The sequence below is a fragment of the Mustela erminea genome, chromosome 18 (genome assembly GCF_009829155.1).
Source record: "Mustela erminea isolate mMusErm1 chromosome 18, mMusErm1.Pri, whole genome shotgun sequence".
Classification (NCBI taxonomy): domain Eukaryota; kingdom Metazoa; phylum Chordata; class Mammalia; order Carnivora; family Mustelidae; genus Mustela; species Mustela erminea.
Genome location: NC_045631.1, coordinates 37,742,039 through 37,759,178, shown reverse-complemented (window position 1 = coordinate 37,759,178; position 17,140 = coordinate 37,742,039). Strand labels below are relative to the sequence as shown.

General features: G+C 52.2%; 2 protein-coding genes across 8 annotated transcripts in view; both read right to left on the bottom strand.

Annotated features, from left to right (window-relative positions):
* The window catches only part of HOXB3 (homeobox B3), a 40,485-nt gene that overhangs the window by 17,648 nt on the left and 5,697 nt on the right, over positions 1–17,140 (bottom strand). Inside the window, exons 1-2 of one of the 7 annotated variants that reach the window (XM_032319903.1) lie at positions 14,753–14,835; positions 6,144–6,321 (exon numbers count right to left, since the gene is read on the bottom strand). The gene's annotated coding sequence lies outside the window, so the exon portion shown is untranslated. The other 6 variants (XM_032319904.1, XM_032319899.1, XM_032319900.1 and 3 more) reach the window with 6 other exon arrangements.
* HOXB4 (homeobox B4) lies at positions 8,271–13,734 on the bottom strand. The gene is made up of 2 exons (XM_032319912.1): positions 10,245–13,734; positions 8,271–9,404 (listed from the first exon to the last, which is right to left on the bottom strand). The coding sequence occupies exons 1-2, from the start codon at positions 10,699–10,701 to the stop codon at positions 9,106–9,108; spliced, it is 756 nt and encodes a 251-aa protein (XP_032175803.1). The 5' UTR covers positions 10,702–13,734; the 3' UTR covers positions 8,271–9,105.

Sequence of the window (17,140 nt, the reverse complement as noted above, 5' to 3'; positions counted from 1 at the left end):
TTGTTTTGTTAGCCAGGAGGGTGGGGAGCCAAGGCTTTCAGCTTCTCTCCCAGCCCTTCACCCTCTGTCCCCATGATCTCCCCCCAATTTGGGGGGCTCTTTCCCCACTCTCACCATCTTGCTGTACATTGATCCTACAGATGACACTTCAGTACTACAACCGCATCCTTCCAGCCCCCTTCCCACACTGCTTCAATTTGACCCCCATGGATGACCAAAATCTTTGCCTTCAACTCCAGCCATTTCTCCCTCTGCCTCCACCTCTCCTGCCCCCAGGTCCCTTGTGCCTTCAGAGTTGGGCTCTTTACCCTGGGCTGGAGTCAGAGCAGCCAAACTCCTGGAAGGGAATGCCTGAAAAAAATGGAGTTCTGTCTGCTGCTTCAGGAATGTTGGCTCTATCAGGCTTGCAAATATAATTTTTATATTAGGTCGTGGTCTTTGACTGGGTTTATATGCCAATGAGGCATTTCTGGTTTACCAAATTTATACAAATCTCGCCTTAATTGATAATCACAGATGCTGTAATTTAAGACCTCCAGCCATAGAGCTTTCATATTAACTGCTGATATATTACTGCAAATCGTCTGAAATAACCAGCTCCTGGGAGCAGAGCAGAGAGGGAGGAAGTGGCTCCGAGACCGAGTCTCTCCCGGCCGCAGAAATAGCCGAGCTTCCACATCATTTTCCGTGAGAAATGATTTATCGAAGACATGGCCATAAACAACACAACTCGCTCACAAACACACACAGACGCGTGCGCGCACACGCACACACACACACACACACACACACAATGGCGGGCATGCCGGTCGAGAAGCTGACACCCATATTGCTATAAATCAAGAAAAAGGTTGGAGGAGAGAGACAGAGAAAGAGAGAGGGGGAGAGAGAGAGAGAGAGAGAGAAGAGGAATATTCCTAAAATCTCTATGCAATGCCTCAATGGGTATAAACACACAGAGCACCGTGTGAAGAGAAATGGCAGGAAATGAAGATGGCTATTTGTCACAGTTTACGACAATAACATTAATAACAAACAATAAATTTACATGGACATATAAGACGCGGTAGGTAGTGAGAAATCCCTTCTACTTACAATACCCCAGCCCGCGGTGTGGCTCCGGCTGCGGGGCTCTTTTATTGTTGCCTCCCTCTCTTTTTCTCTCTCTCTCTCTCCCTCTCTCTCCCCCTGTCTCTCTCTCTCTTTTTTTTTTTCTCGGGGTACAGGCTTGTTTTTCAAAGGACAGTTGAATTGCACGTCAGAAACAGGGAGACCGAGGCTGCGATTTTCCTGACAAATACATATCTATTCTGCAACCTCGGCATTAATTATTTAATGAATCACGTGACCAGGAGGGGGAAGGGGGTCTTTCGATTTCAGACTCAAAGGACCACTGTGACCTTCCCCTTCAGGAGGAGAAATTTTCCTGCAAAATAGGTTTCCCCCCCAACCCACCAATGGAAGAGTAGTGAGTTCTCCTACTCTCTCCCATGTTCCCATCTATACCTATCCTCCCTATAGCTCCCTAACCTCCCCGCCCCCAGACACACACTTACCCACAGCCCACCTCTCCTCTCTCCCTTCTCCTCCTGCTTCTGCTTAGTTCGTGGAGGTGCAGAAATAGTCTGCAGGGGCGTCTGGGGGGTGGGGGTGGGGTGGGCGCGGAGCCCTGCTCCAAGCCCCTGGATTTCTCAGCTCCCCGTTCCTCTCTCTGCATCCTCTAAGCTCAAGATTTCCCCCCAACTCCATTCTCTCTCTCACTCCTAGGATATTGATCTTAGTGGGGCCCACTCCCCCCTTCCTAAAAGACCAACAACCTTTCTAAAGGGACCAGCTTCAAAAGAAACCCTTCGTTAAGTCCAAGTTACATATGTATAAAGAATGGGGCTTCTGGGTTTAATTCTCCTTCTGATCTTTTGTGGTACCTCTGGAAGGGGCAGAAAAGGGACAGGGTGAGGAGATGACTCGGGAGCTCCCACAGCTGAGAATAACCGCAAGGGGGACTTTTTTTTCTGTCCCTTGTGTTATTACCAAGGGAAATCAAATTCTAGTGACCAACTGAGCATACGCTCTAGAGACAAAGATCCCAGACTAAGGTGTCTATACAAAAGAAGTGGACAGTCAGTGTCTGTCTACCTATGTCACACCCCATCCCAGTGACCCCCTCTACCCACAACACATCAGTGAAGACAGCCGAAGATTTCAACTAGAGGGGAAGGAAAGGGAAGAAAGCAGCTTTGAAGTTGGCCTGGCAGCCCCGGGGTCCCTATTTCCCAGGTGTTAGTACCCTGAGCTCCCAATCAGCAGACAATGGAGCCTGATCGATGGGGAAAGATTGGGGGGAAGGGAGGGAATCTCATAATAAAGGGTTAAACAGAGGGATGGTAGGACCAATCCATTCCCTAGGCCTAGAGAGAGAAAGGGACACACACGCCTTCGTCCCAGATGTAAACAAAACAAAACAAAACGAAACCAAAAATCCCCCAAACCTTCCCTTACAGCTTGGCCCCAGAACTTGCAGACCAGTTACAACCAGAATTGGAGTCCTGGGCCACTGGGAGGGGTGGGAGTGCAAAGGGGAGCAGAAAAGACATTCCTGGAGAAGCCGCCCGCTCGGCACATTCCCAGCCTTATCTTCAGCAGCTCCGGGCGCAGCCTGGCCTACGCCGTCGGAGCAGGCAGGGTAGGAGAATAAATTCAGCTTAGGGTAGGGGAGCAGGGGCCGAGGGGGCACCACTGGTTTGTCTGGAAAGGTCCGAACCAAAACCAACTCACTGGGGAGGTGGCTGAGGACCCAGATGCCTTACCAACCCCCCAAAGAAACAGCCACCCTGCCTGCCGGCCCCGGTAAGTTCCAGCTGGGGTGGCTGAGCAACCCCTGCCTTCTCCTCGGAATCCCTGCTCCTGACGCCCGCCCGGGTGGGGCGCCAACAGGGCCGCACTCTGTAGGGGGGGTAGTCGGCTTTGATTGTCCAGATACAAAACACAGACTGGTATTGAATTCAGCCTGCTCCCGATGTGGGCCCTTAGCCTGGCTCCTGCCCAGGCAGCTCCTTGCAAGATCCTGGCCACGGATCTATTACAAATGGTCCCCTATAGGAACACAGTCCACTAAAGTCTGAAAGAAAAAAAAGAAAAAAAAAAAAGAGGGAGACGGAGAGAGATAGAGAGGGAGAAAGGAAGGAAGAAATAAGCAGGAGCATGGGAAGACAGCACTCTCTGAAACCGAGAAATTGTCTTTGAAACCGAGAAATTGTCTTTAAGGACAAGAAAACAGCAGAATGACAGGAAGGCACGCCAGGCAGGTTCTGTTAAAATGCCCACCCTCTTTTCGGATCCTGGGAATGTCCATGTTCAAATAAACAAGCGCCTGAGCGCGAGTGGAGCGCTTTCTTGCTGCCGATAAAGCGAACGTTCATTCTGCGAGAAAGGCGAGATTGATTTACGAATCTGAACGCTCCGGTTTTATGGCTGATCACAAATCCGTCAGCGCTCAACTCACGCTGGGAAACTTCCCAACTCTGTTTTCCAACCAGACTCCCCTCCCCAGCGTGCCACTCTTCCCAGGGAGACCCACCACCGGCGCTGCTGCCCCGGCTCGCTCGCTCGCACTCGGGCAGGACTGGGGCAGCCCCTCTGTCCCCAGAGGTGCAAGTAGAAGGCCAGCGGCAAGGGCCCAAGAACCTGAAGGGAAGAGAGGGCAAAGATGAGGGGTGCCGCTGGAATTCTAGAAGATGAGCCCATCCAGCTGGGGAGCCTGCTGGAGGTGCTCAGCCCTGAAAAGACTGGGGGTCTGGGAGTGAGGGAATAGGGAAATCTCGAAGCTCTTGCCTCAGTGGTTGAAACCCTTGAATGAACCCCAATCTTCCCTTCCATTGTTTCCTTCCTCTTTCCCTTTAATGGACCCCTCACACGGCAGAGAGCACCTCCTAAAGTCCGAGGTGGCTACAGCTTCCTCACCTGGGCCTCTAGAGGGCCCACAATAGCTTATCTGCCCTTCTGAGTAATGGGTGCACATCTGACATGCGCCCCAAACGTTTGCAGCCCAGGAGCGGCCTGACCCCCTTTCTACTCATTCCCTCTCCTGCCTGAGACCTCCAGCCCCTGCGTGGATTCCCCCACTCAGGGACAAAGGAGATGGTACCAACAGATACTAGCTATTTCTTGCCTGAGTTAGAGACCCCAAGTTACAGGAGACAATTTACAAAATGCAAATCAGTACCCGACACACATCCCAGCAAGGTTCGGTCTCTCCTAGTTTTAACTGAAGGAATATTTCCTCTCTTCCCAGCTGGAGTCTGTCTGTCTGTCTGTCTGTCTCTCTTTGTCTCTATCTCCTCCTAAAATAACGGCAGCTGGTGTGGATTTTAAGAATTGAATCAGAGTAGAATAGAGATTTGGAAAGGCTCCATGTTAGCAAATTCTCCACCCATCTCTTAAAATTAAAAGTTGCTAAAACTTTGGTTAATGTGGCAGAGCTGTTCCTGGAAATGGGCAGAACAGCCTGTCCTGACCCTTCTCCCACTTCTCTTGCTCCTCTGCTGGGAAGGCATCCATGGCCTCTGTGAGTCGCTGGGATGGGGCTGGGGATTAGGGGAAGAGGGCACAAGCGACTCTAGGATTAGCTTCCTAAACAAAGGAACTTCAGAAAGTGGGTTGAGAAGCTGTGGATTTGGATCTGAGACCTGGAGAGAAAGTTGCCTCCAAGGGACTGGCGGGGGTGGGGGGGCTTCCCTCTCTTTAGAACCCAGAAGCTTGTTCCCTTGGCGCTGTGAAGCCCTGTGGACCTCTCCTTTCACCTCCCTTTGTCTCTCCTCCCTCAGCTCCCTCCAAGAGAAGGAGGAAAGGAGGCATGAGTTGGACATGGTGGGGGGAGCGGTTAGAACCTGGCCTGGGAAGGGAGCTCTACACCGAGGGCCAGATCAGCACCTCACCTCCCTCCCCTATCTGTACCCCTGAGCTAAATTTTTTACTCCTTTTCTTCCCAGTGGACAGTCACAGAAAAACAATCCAGAGATTCCCAGATAGCAAAGAAGGGGTTGGGGGCCAGAGGGAGATGCAGAAGGCCGGCCACAGGACAGCCCGGGAGGGGCCCTCCTGGCAGAGGTCTGACTTTCCCTCCTGGGCAGCAGTCAGGAGCCAGGAGCAGCACACTGTCCAGTCTCAGAGAGGTCAAGGGGCTTCCGAGGTCATTTTGTGGTTCTAATACTGAGCTAATCGCCTAGAAAACGTGGCCTCTCCATGAACTCTCTCTCCTGCCAGCCTCCTGCCTCCTAACCCTCAGTGAGCCCCAGGGTAAAAGGGCCAGCACATTTTCAGGTCTGAGCCAGAGCCTGCTGGCTCCCTTGCCTTCAGAAGCAGGGCCCCACAAAGGGGGAACAGAACCCCCAAAACAAGAGAGGAAAAGGAAACCAAAGTGAGCACTGAGCCTCCAGAGGGGAAGAAGGGGGGAGCAGAGATGAAGAGGAAGATTCTGGCACCAAAGAACCTTGCCTGTAAACGGAACAGTTTCCTGCTCCAGAGTTGCAAATATCTATCCAGAATCCCATGCTAGACACAAGAAAGAAAGAAAGAACGAAAAGAAAGAAAGAAAATGAAGACATCTACCTATACCCAGCTCCAAGCCTGGGGCATTCCATCCAAGAACTGCATTCCATTTTTCCAGGAGGCGGCAGTGACATCTCCCCGGTAAACAGACATAGGGGACACAAGCCCCCAGTGTAGACAAGCAAAGTCACAGAACACACTGGCCACATGTGCGTGTCCCAAAACACGCATACTTGCACACACACATGCTGGAGCTCTCCAGGCCCGCCTGCATTTTCTGAAACCCTAAAAGCCCTTCTGAGCTGCCTCCCAAACGACGTTCTCTGGGGTTTTTCAGGGGCTCTGACACCTCCGTCCCAAGCAGTTCAAACACTCTCCAGGTGTGAGGCCCCTCGCTCTCCCTCTGACCCAAGCATCCGTCATCATAAAAGGCAACAAATCTGACCCAAGCATCCACCATAAAAAAAAACCCGGCGAAGAAAGTTGAAAAAGGAAAAGAAGGAGGCGAGAGAGTTTCTTCTTTCCTTTGTAAAAAGAGCTCATAAAACGATTAAAAAAAAAAAAAAAAAAGACAGCCCAGGCGGGGGCTTTGTTACCTTTGCGCCTCTCGCCGCCTCTGGCCCGAATTCCACGGATCCCATTCATGACGAAGGGCTGCTTCCAAACTGAGAGAAAAAAGTTTTCAACTTTATGGTTCCAAATTTTTTCCCCCTCGCAGATCTGGGAGAGCCAGCTAACACTTTTTTCCCCCAACAGCCGGTCTGCGGAGATTTGCTGTTGAATAATAACAAAGGAGAGAGGATACGTATTTAAAGAAAAGAAGTGATTAATGGTTTTCTGTATAATTCTCACATTTTTCTTAGCTCTTGTCTACACAGAATGGCTGTGAACTTTAAGCTCCATAGAAATCTTTTTTTTATTCTATTCATACCTTCCAAGGAGCAGCTTTGATTTGGTTCTATAGAGACATTCCTGGGGGGGCATATGCTTTTTAAGAACTATTTTCCCCCTCCACTAAGGGCGGCCGCATCCCCGGGCAGCTTAAACATCACACCGCGATTCCACCGAAACAAAGCTCGCCGCTCTGAGCCTCCAGGTCTGGGCAATTTTTTTATGAGGCTTCCAGAAGCATTTCCACGGGCCGTTCTATGGCCCTTTCCCGCGCTGTGGACACGGGCCCCTGTGTCCTGGGCCCTACCCAGCCTCAAACTCCCGGGCGCTGCAAACCGGAGGAATACAAAAGAAATAACAATAAAACGCGCTGGTAGAATCAGCTATGTTTATTTTCTGGAGGGAGACAGGACCAACTGAAAAAAAAAAAACCACTTTTAATTGCGAATGCTCTTTTGAGCCCCAAGCTTTTTGGAGGCGGGTGGCAGTATCCCGGCTGCCACAAGACCAGAGAAACCCACCCCCCTCCACAGGCTGGAGCCCTCAGACCTTAGCACTTCTCTTGGGTGCTGCCCCAAAGCTTGTGAGGGTCATGGGCACCCCCAACCCCTTCCCCCACTCCATTCTAGGGGTGACTGGGACCTCAGAGACAGAAAGCTATTTGGTCCCCAGTCATACTTTCGATACTTTCTATGAGAAAGAAAATGAAAATTAATACAGGAGCAGGGCTTCACAAAAGAGGCCATTTGTCTTCTTGATTATCTATTTGCTTGTCAGAGTTTGAGCTATGGCACCGGCTAGCTCCTTTGTAATATAAAAATACTCTGAAAACCTGCAAACACCCAGAAACATCTGTGCAAAAAATTAGACTCATTAAAGCTTTAAACACCTCAGAGGAAAACGATACCTTCTTAGGCGGGAGGAAAGAGGCCGGCCTCGCAGAATCCTCCCTCCGAACCTTAATAAGCAAAGAGTCGTCTGTCTAGAAAGAGACAGCTTAACCGCATTTTATTTGCTTATGACAAATAAATCACGATATGAAAGCCTTTGCCATACTTAAGCCTCTCGTGTCCTACAATGAAACATTCCCCCCCCCTCCATCAGGGATTGGAGTCAGCCCGCCCAGTACTTTCAATCCATTTTTGGACTGAAGGGAAAAAAATTAAAAGCCCCAAACAAAACACACCCACCCCAAAAGGAAAACACGCGAGCTACCACAATTTGGAGTCCTCTGAGCTCAAAAGTCCCCTTGGACCCTTTGAAAAAAAATCTTCAACCACTCTAGTATGAGGCCGAATGGACTGGGGTGCTTAGCATAAACGCTGGGTGGCATTTGTATCTTTATACCAAGGTTTCAACAAAAACACGCCGTGCTGGTCACGAGAAACCAAACATTTATTTCTATTGTCACTCTGTACAGGACACAAATTTTCACGCCAACGAAGGGTTCTAGACTCAGGCAGCCCCAGAACTAGAAAGGGGCCTGGTTTGGAATGTCAGAGAGAGAACAGGAGAGAGGACGCACATGAACATAAAATAATAATAATAATAATAATTAATAATTAATAATAATAATAATGTAAAACAATGATAAACTATGGGAGAGGTCTTCACAACATCGTCTCCCAGACCAGGAGGGGCACCATGTTTGACTTACTGGTTTCACATTCGTTTGCAGTCTAGAGGAGAAGGCTGGGGGCTGTACAACTCTATGTTGGCCCCCAGGTCCCAGAACTCAACTGGCCCCTTGCTCTGCCAGGAATGGTTTGACCTGGCAGAAGAAAGGCCCTCCGGAGTCTCGCTCTGGTCTCTCTCTCTCTTTCTTTTTTTTTCCCTCGGACTCAACTTCCCTGCCTGCTCCTGCTGTTGCCAAGACCACCCCTGCCTCCACTTGTCCCCTTCCTGCTGCCCGCCCCCAGCCCAGCCCAGCAGTGCAAGGGGGGTGAGAAGTCAGTGTTCTCCCTGTGGAGGGGCACGGGAGGGGAGCAGGGTGTGTGTGTGTGTGTGTGTGTGTGTGTGTGTTACCGTGGCCAAAACACTGTGCTATCTGGCAGTCACAGGGTGCTTTCGCTGGGTGTCAGGAATAGGGGACAAAGAAAGAAAATCCAGGCTGTCTTCCAGCGGCGGCAGCAGCAGAGGCGGCGGCCGAGCCGGGCCTCATTTGTTAGCCGGGTGTCGAGGTAATGGTCGCCACCGAGGCCCGTCCTCTCCTCGGCAGAGTAAACAAGACAGATGGGCCTGGGCCTGGCGTGATTAAAGATGAAACGTGGATCCATCTTCGCCAAAGCTGAAAGCGAGGAGTGCAACCTCCTCCTATTTCTCTTTCTGTCTTCTTCTTTCTCTTCTTCTTCTTCTTCTTCTTTTTCTTCCTTCCTTTTTTTTTTTTTTCCTTCTTCTTCTACTTCTTCTTCTTTTAAGGAAGAAAGCAAGAGACTTGAACCTTGCTTTTGGGGGGGCCTCCCCCGGCTCCCTATTGTCATTTCTATAAATAAAGCTTCCCCTCCCCCTCCTCTGCGTTTATTCGTGTAAATAGATAAAGTGGGGGGCGGCAGGTAGGTTTTGGCGGACCCAGGCCCCAGGGTCCCCTCCCGCTTCTCTCCCCCGCCCCCCTCCCCGCGCTCACAACCCACACCCGCCCCGAGGTTCCTGGCTCCCGCGTGGGGGCCACTAGAGCGCGGGGGGGCCTCCATTGGGCCGGCCAGGGGGCCCTCCGCCTGAGCCTGCGGTGCCACCCGAGCGGATCTTGGTGTTGGGCAACTTGTGGTCTTTTTTCCACTTCATGCGCCGGTTCTGGAACCAGATCTTGATCTGGCGCTCGGAGAGGCAGAGCGCGTGGGCGATCTCCACCCTCCGGCGCCGCGTCAGGTAGCGATTGTAGTGAAATTCCTTCTCCAGCTCCAAGACCTGCTGGCGAGTGTAGGCTGTCCGAGAGCGCTTGGGCTCCCCGCCGGCATAATTGGGGTTTACTGGACACACACAGAGAGAGGGAGAAAGAGAAAGTTTTATTGCCCCGAAAGGGAGGAGGGAGAGCTCTTTCTTCCAGCTACCACCGCGTCTCCCTCCCTCCCTCTCCCGCCACCTCTTCCTCTGGAGGGGGGTGGGGATGCAAAGGGAAGAAAGCGGGGAGCCCCCAGGAAGAGAAAGAGACCTCAAAGTTTTGGAGGGTTGTGTTGTCTCCACGTTGTTGTTTGGGTGTCTGGAGAGGGGGTGGGGGGAGTGAGGAATCTTCACAAGGTTTTAACCGCTCCTCTCTGCCCCCTTGGCCTGGGGCCCGGGATGGGAGAACGAGGGGTGAAAGAGGGAGGGGGCTTCCCTAAACCTTTCTTCTGTTAGTTCCCACCCTCTGTGCTCAGATCCCATGTAGCGCCTGACCCCTGTAAAAACTTTTGCCCACTTCTGGAGCCAAGGAGCCAGACTAGAGGAAAGAAAGGAAAAAATAAATACGGAGAGTTGACTCAACTCTCCCTTCAAATACAGATTACCTCCTCCTCCTCCTCCCCCACCATACACCCCTCCCCAGCTTGCAACTTCACTGAAGACTGCATCTCCCTGGCGAAAAGTCGCTGGTGAGAATGGCAAAGAGGATGGGGGAACCGACTTCAAAGGCGAGGGGCCCACCAGGCCATAAAAATTTATGGGGGATGTAATTATGTGGCTCTGAAAACAGGCGACCGTAAATCTCCGGCAATGGCGAGTTTATAGCGGGGACAATTGGCTTCCCTCAGCTCCCCCCGCCCCATGCCTCCGAGGTCCCTTCGGTGTAAAGCACCGGGGGTGGGAGGGGGAAGGGGTGCCCACGCACTCACCCGTGCTCACGTGAACTTTGCGCATCCAGGGGTAGACGACGGGCTCTTTGCACGCGGAGTGGGACGGGCTGGGGTGCAGGGGGTTCTGGGCGCAGGGAGGCGGCGGGGGGCTGCTGCTGACCGCCTCGCAGCGCTGGCCGGGCTCCGGGAGGAGGGCCCCGGAGGGTGGCGGCGCAGGAGCCCGAGGGGACAGCCCGGGCGGTGGCGGGGGCGGCGGGGGTGGTGGCGGAGGCGGCGGGGGCCCCGGGTCCCGGCAGGCCGCGTAGCGCTGCACGGTGCACGCCGCGCGCCGCCCGAAGCCCGCCTCCGGCTGGAAGCTGCTCTCTCGCCTCTGGCCGCCGGCGTAGTACCCCGGCGAGTGGTCGCTGGGTAGGTAATCGCTCTGTGAATATTCCTCGCACGGAGGGAACTTGGGGTCGACATAGTTTGAGTTGATCAAAAACGAACTCATAGCCATTAATTTCTGGGAATTGCCCACAAAATATACTAAAATTTATTCCGACCCCTGACTCGTTTTCCTGTTTCCGAAAGCCCTCCTACTTACTGTCAAGTGAACAAAGTTAGGGGCCCACGTGATCCTCGGAGCCAATGGCCGCCCCGCCTGCGATTCCCGGATAAGGAAATCTGCTCACCCGGACCCTACTCCAGCCAAAGAGGTTTATTTCCCCTTCTTCTCTTTCCCCCTCCCCACCCACCCAACACCAGGATTTACATAGGGCTCCTGCGGGGCGACCGCCTCCTCGCCTAGCTCTCTCCGGGATCGGAGAAAGAGAGTGAGAGAAAAAGAGGGGAAGAGAATGAAAGGAAGAGGGCAGGGTGCCGCCGGAGGGCCTGTTGGGGCGCTGGGCAGAGAACAATCCTTGGATCCCCTCGGAAGTTGGGGCTCTCGGTGCAGCCCCCTCCTGTCCCGCCTCACCGCCCCGCATCCTCTGCCTCCCAGAGTCCCCCATCCCCTCCTCACGACGGGAAGGAGCCCAGGAGTCTGGGTGGGGAGTTAAGTGAGGGGCAGACTGGGGGCTCCGCTTAGAGAGGGGAACCTACATGGGGGGCGAGAGGGCACTGAGCAGCGGGCTTTTCTCCGCAGTCGCCTGGGGAGGGGTAGGGAGTGAGAGAGGAGGCGTCGGGAGCAAGCAGGCGGGTGCAGGAGGGACTTGTCAGAGATGAATGGAACCGCGGGCGGATCGATAGGAAATTCATGCACTAATTCGGGGAGACCTCCCCTTCCAAATCGCATTTAGCTGCGCTATTAGTTTGGCTGTATCAGTCAGTCCGTCCGTTCACCTCTCTTATCCACTCCTCTCCCCTTGCCCCACACGGCCCACGCCGGAAGAAACGACTTGGTTTCCCACACTGAACACGAGTGCTGGAGTAAAAATCCTGCAACTTTTCAGAGCACGCCGAATAGCAATTTGCTAATTCCAGAACCACCCGAGCAGTGCTAACCACGGTGTCCAGACGTTCTAATTGCCGCTAATGCAGCTGCCTCTGCAGTGAACAGAAATCGCACAACCTTCTGTTGCTGAGTGTAGGAGCCCTAGGATGACCCCCACATACAGTAACACCCCTTAATAATTGCATATTTCCAGGGCATCTTGTTCAGATCCCAAACGAAAAGGCGACCTCAACATCCGTTTGAAAAACGATTTTCTTTGCCTTCTCACACTGACGACAATAGTCATTTTTTCCGGATTCTCAGTAAAGCCTCCCTGATCCCAGAATAGAGAATAAGTGGGCTTGGAGGAGAAGATAAAACACCACCACCACCAATATTAACCTATTAAGAAAAGTGGAAAAGTGACCAAGACTTCCAGGGGCAGGCATGAGAGATTTCAGGTAGATGATTCCTCCATCCCTAACTAATGAGGAAGGAAAAGAAGAAGGAAGGAAAAAAAAAAAAAAAGAGGAAGGAGTCTTCGAGCAGTCAGTCATCGGATGGTCCTCTTTTTGGGAAAAAAAAAAATTCTTCGGGGAAAAAAAATGAGCGGAGTGTTTATGTCAACTACATATTCCCCTAGATACGAATTTGTGACCACAAAATTCCTTACACAAATTCGGATCTACAGGGTATATACAGAAGACAGACAGATCTTCTTGGCCCAGAAATTTTCCAGTTCTCCTACTTTCCGCGCCTTCTTCGTTTGGGGTGTAGTTTCAGTGCTTTGATTTTATTTCGTTTTGTTCTACATTTGAGCTCTGGGAGCAGGAAAAGACACTGCGGGTCCATTTTGGGGATTTCAAGGTTTTCAACTCTCTTTCTCTTCTATCAGAAATAGAAGCAGCCGGTCCCGCAAAGGGACGCGAACCTCGGGGCTGCCGCACAACCCTGGGCGGCGCATGAATTATGAGATGTAAACATTAGCTAAGCACAAAAGGAGAAAGGGTCATCCCGAGGCTGCAGCGAAGTCAGAATCAGGCCCTTCTGGGTGCCCTTGCGCCCCTCCCCTCCCCCCAGGACTTTTATTTTTTTTTTTTTAAAGAAAAACAAAACCCCAATCGGCTCCTCCGTGCCCCTCGCAGCCTTTAGTTTGCCATCAAACGAGTATCTAGATATTTTCCTAGGCGCCTCTCTGCGAAGGGAGGAGGCAGAGGCGGCTGGGTGTGAAGGAGGTGTCATAAAAGTCCTTTTGGAAAAATTCAATGGTAAAAAGAGAGAGAAACAGCTGTAAAGAAAAATGCTGGGAGACCAAACAGATGGGGCCCCGGATATTTAATGATGGGCAATTCCGTTTACAACCTGAGAAAAAGATCAAAGGCGTTTCATTTCCGAATGAAGGGCAATGAGGAACCATAAAAGATGCAGCCAGATGATATTCCGGCCCCTCCCAGCCTCCCGTACCTCCTGGGGCCAGAAAAGGGGAATAATCCCTGAAGCCTGTGGGGGAACCCCGTTTCCCCCACCTCCCTGGCCCCAGGCAGGCTCTTTCTGTCTAAATTTGCTCACTCTGCCACCTGCTAGGGTCTCAGGCAGTGGGACCAAAATGGGGATCTGGTAAACCTGGGGGAATCTGGGGTTTCCCAATGAACTTCCCAAGGGTCCCAGTAACCACTGAATTTACCCAACTGGGAGACTGGGATTGGGCTGGAGGGAACTGAGTCCCAGACTGAAAGCTGAGACCATCACAGGATGAGGGGAATTGGCACAGAGAAAGCATCTACCTTGCTCGGGCTCCTTACCCATCTCGCTGAGAAATACTTGCCTTCCTAGTGATCAAGTCTGAACGATATCAGTTTCATTAATGAATAAAACGATGACACAAAAAAAACAACCCTCGAACCACCACATTGCAGAAGTCCCTGCCCATCCCCAGTCCTGGGACCCTTGCAGGTGGGTTGGAGGAATGCTCCCTCCCTCTTGCCAGAAACTAGGTCCAGAGAGACCTTTTGATTTTTCTATACCAAATCCGGATTGCCAATTTCGGCCTTGGGCCTGATTTCTAACACCAACGCTCTCCCAGCCAGACTCACTTGCCTATATTTGAAAAATCACACACACACACACACACACACACACACACACACACACACACACACACATTTATGTTTTAATTATCTTTGCCAAGACAGGGTCCAATAGACCCCCATCATGGTACCCAGGGAAACTAGAGTCTGGCCCTGGGCCCACAGACAAAAATGCCTGGGTAGAACCACCACCAGCCCCTCAGCGTCAAGGAGGGATCTTTCCAAGTCTTGTCAAAGGCCACTTAGTCAGGGGTTCCACGACCACTTCCAACTAGCCAGGCCCCTCCCCCACCCCATACCTCCTGTCCTTCTCAACTCGCTCGCTCTCTGAAACCCGTTCAACTCAGTCGGCTTTTCGGAATTTGGGGAGGGCGCCTAGGCTGCCCACCGGGCCTCTTTGCTGCTCTACACTTCACAAAGGATGCAGCCCAGGTGCTTGGAGCACCCCAAGAGAGAGGTATGGGAGGCAGAGCCACTGCGGGGATGCGTATGGCTGATCCTAGGGACAGAGCGCAGAGATTTTTCTCTGCGGCGCGCTGGGAGCCGCCACCTGCCCAGCCCACCGAGGCGCCGCACCCCCCCACACACACCCCACCCCAGCCGGGTGCAGCCGCGATGGGTGGGGGACAAGGTTCATCAGCGACTCCCTAGACGGATTTCACCAAAACCGGAGGCTGCCTCTCCCCTCCACCCCCAAAAGAATGCGAACACGAGTACCCATCATAAAAATAAGAAAAAACAAGGGCTCTCCGTGCGCGCGCGCCCCGGGCCACCTCCCCTGCGCTCCCGGGTCGTTCTCTCGCTGGCTCGCGGGCCGCCTTCCCCTGGCAGCCACAGGTTGCTAAAGTGACCTCTCGCGGTTCAGCCCCCTCCACCGATCCGGGCGCGCCCAGCCCGTACGGAATCTTCTACCTTTTGTCGCCAGGGAGAGAGCCCAGAGCCAGGGAGGAAAAGCGAAGGGCCGAGGAGGCGAGTCCCCAGCCGGCCGGCGCCCCGGAGGCCGCACGGAGGAGCGGAAGGCCCGGAGCGGAGCGGGCAAGAGTACTCACCGGGCGGCTCCCCGCGCCCTCCGGCCGCAGACCCGCCCGCGGGCCCGCTCGGCCACAGATGAGCTCGCTCTCGTCCACTATTGTGTGTCCGGAAAACCGAACCGCGGCTGCGGGCACCGCCGCTACGGGCCCCCTTGGAGGCCGGAACAAGACTTTTTTTTTTTTATGTGTTTTTGTTTTTGAAGCGCAAGTTTTCGTATTAATCTCATACTTTGGCAGTCTTTGTTAAACAGCGAGGCGCGTCACGAGGCTCTCGAACATTTTAATAATTTTTAGACGCCGTGACCTACGGTTCACCCCTCTCCGGGCCTCCCCCACGAGCAGGCAGTTACTATAATACGCTCGCACAGTTCGCTCAGTCATATTGAATTTTGCGCAGGTCATTACTTGGGAGAAAAATGACGGAGCAGGAATTTGATTCAGCTCATCCTCTCCAGCTCGACTTCTTGCCAGAACCTTCTCTCCCCTTCACCCAATCCCCCACCCCCAAAAAAGTCCCAGGCCCGGTAGGACGCAGCCTACCCCACGGCTGCCTTGGTATTCCAACATTCCTATTTTCTGGGCAGTTCCGGTTCCCTGGGCAAAATGGGAGAAGGCAGAGGTTCTCTATGAGGGCCTGGGAGGAAGAATGGCACCTGGAGAATTGGAAATGTGGCCCTGGGACTTGGGGTCCCAGAGAACAGGCCTGAGCCAGAGCCCCCTTCCCTCCTGCCTTCCCAGTTAAATGGCTTTGTTGGCAAGGCCTGTATCCCTGCCCCCCTGTACACTCCATCTGCCTTATTCCCTCCCCCAGTGTCAGAGATATCCCATTTCTGCCCAAACTTTGGAGGTTTCAGGGCCTCAAGAATGACTCCTCCTCCTCCTGGGGCTGAGATTTGGTCCCTAGACCAACACATCTGGGGAAGACAGAGAGACTTCTGAGAGAGGAGCTGGACAGTGCTGGTCAAAGTGGGGGACTTGGTTTTCAGAGGCTTTAATTTCCCTTTAAAAACAAAACGATACACCCTCTCCCCAATTTTTGTTTAAAACCACTTCTCGTCTATACAGTAACTCCTTTGCCTACCGCCACCACTGCCACAAAGAGGTACAGGAGTAAAGCAAGGACACATTAAAAATACTCAGAGATTTCATTGGTTTGTCTCCCAAGAATTAGAATGCTTGGACTGTCAACAACACATTTTCTCCTTTCTCCAGCCTCCAAGGGACCAGCAGAGGTAGGGTCAGGTGACTCCCTTCCACCCAGCTTAAGTCTAGGGAGAGTGTCTTCAGGGAGAGATCCCTCTAGTACAAGGAGGTGGGAGAGAACATCCCAAGGCACCCCGCTTGGCTTAGGATGGCAGAGGACTTTCTTTCCCCATCCTGAGGCCCCCTGCAGCAGAGGCTCTTTGGCTGTTCCAGGCTATTCCACAGAACCATACATTTGCTAGCATTCTGTCCTGGAAAAAGAGGGAAAAGAGACAGAGGAGGAACAGAAGGAAACAGAGTCTCTAGTTCAGCCTTTGACCTCTGCCTCTTCTGGACCTCAAGAATTCCTTCCTGGCCTGACTCCCTAGAGCAATTTGTCTCAAGGCTGAATAGAAATGAGGACCCACACCTCTTTGGCTAAGTCAAAAACTGGGGCAAATTGATTTGAAATTTGACAGTAAGTTGTTGTCTCTTCTGGTCCTATTTCAAAAGGTGTCTTTATGCAAACTCTCGGGTTATCTCTCTTCTGGCAGGGCAAACACCCACAGCGCACCTCCCATATCCAAGGTTTGGAAGAGAGACTATGATGACATTTCATAACGAGACAAACAGTCATTTAAAGACCAAAAATAGGCATATACCCTGGTGTTTCAATTACAGAGTCTCTGTAAACATTTTACTCATGAGCTAAGCCTAATGCATAGATTCAAGGTTCATTTCAGGCTGCTCATTCTACTCCAGTTAAAAAGATCTCTGTGAGGCCATTCAGTACTTTTCCTTCTCAATTCTCCTCCCTCCTCCAAATAGGAAGAGAGGGATTCTGGATGAACATACAAGTGGAGGTTTGGGAGAGAGTGTGAGGATTAGCAAGCCAGCCTTCTTTCAATATCCAACTTCTTAACACCAAGCAATTTGGAAAGAGGAAAGGGAGTTTAGAAACCCTCCTGTCCTGGTCCACAGTCATGGACTCTAGCTGTCTGGACCCATCCTGGGGGTTAGGGATCCCTGAAGAACAGGCCAGCCCGAGGGATGGGGGGAACTGGGTGGGGCTGATGTTGGTAAGAATCAGGCCTTCACCTTGGAAGCCTTCTTTGACCCCATCAAATGTCCTGCAAGGACACATGGGTAATTGGATTTTTTTTTTTTAATGTGTGCGGCTGGGTAGGTTTTAATTAAATTTTATATGGTGACTCAAAGGTTATC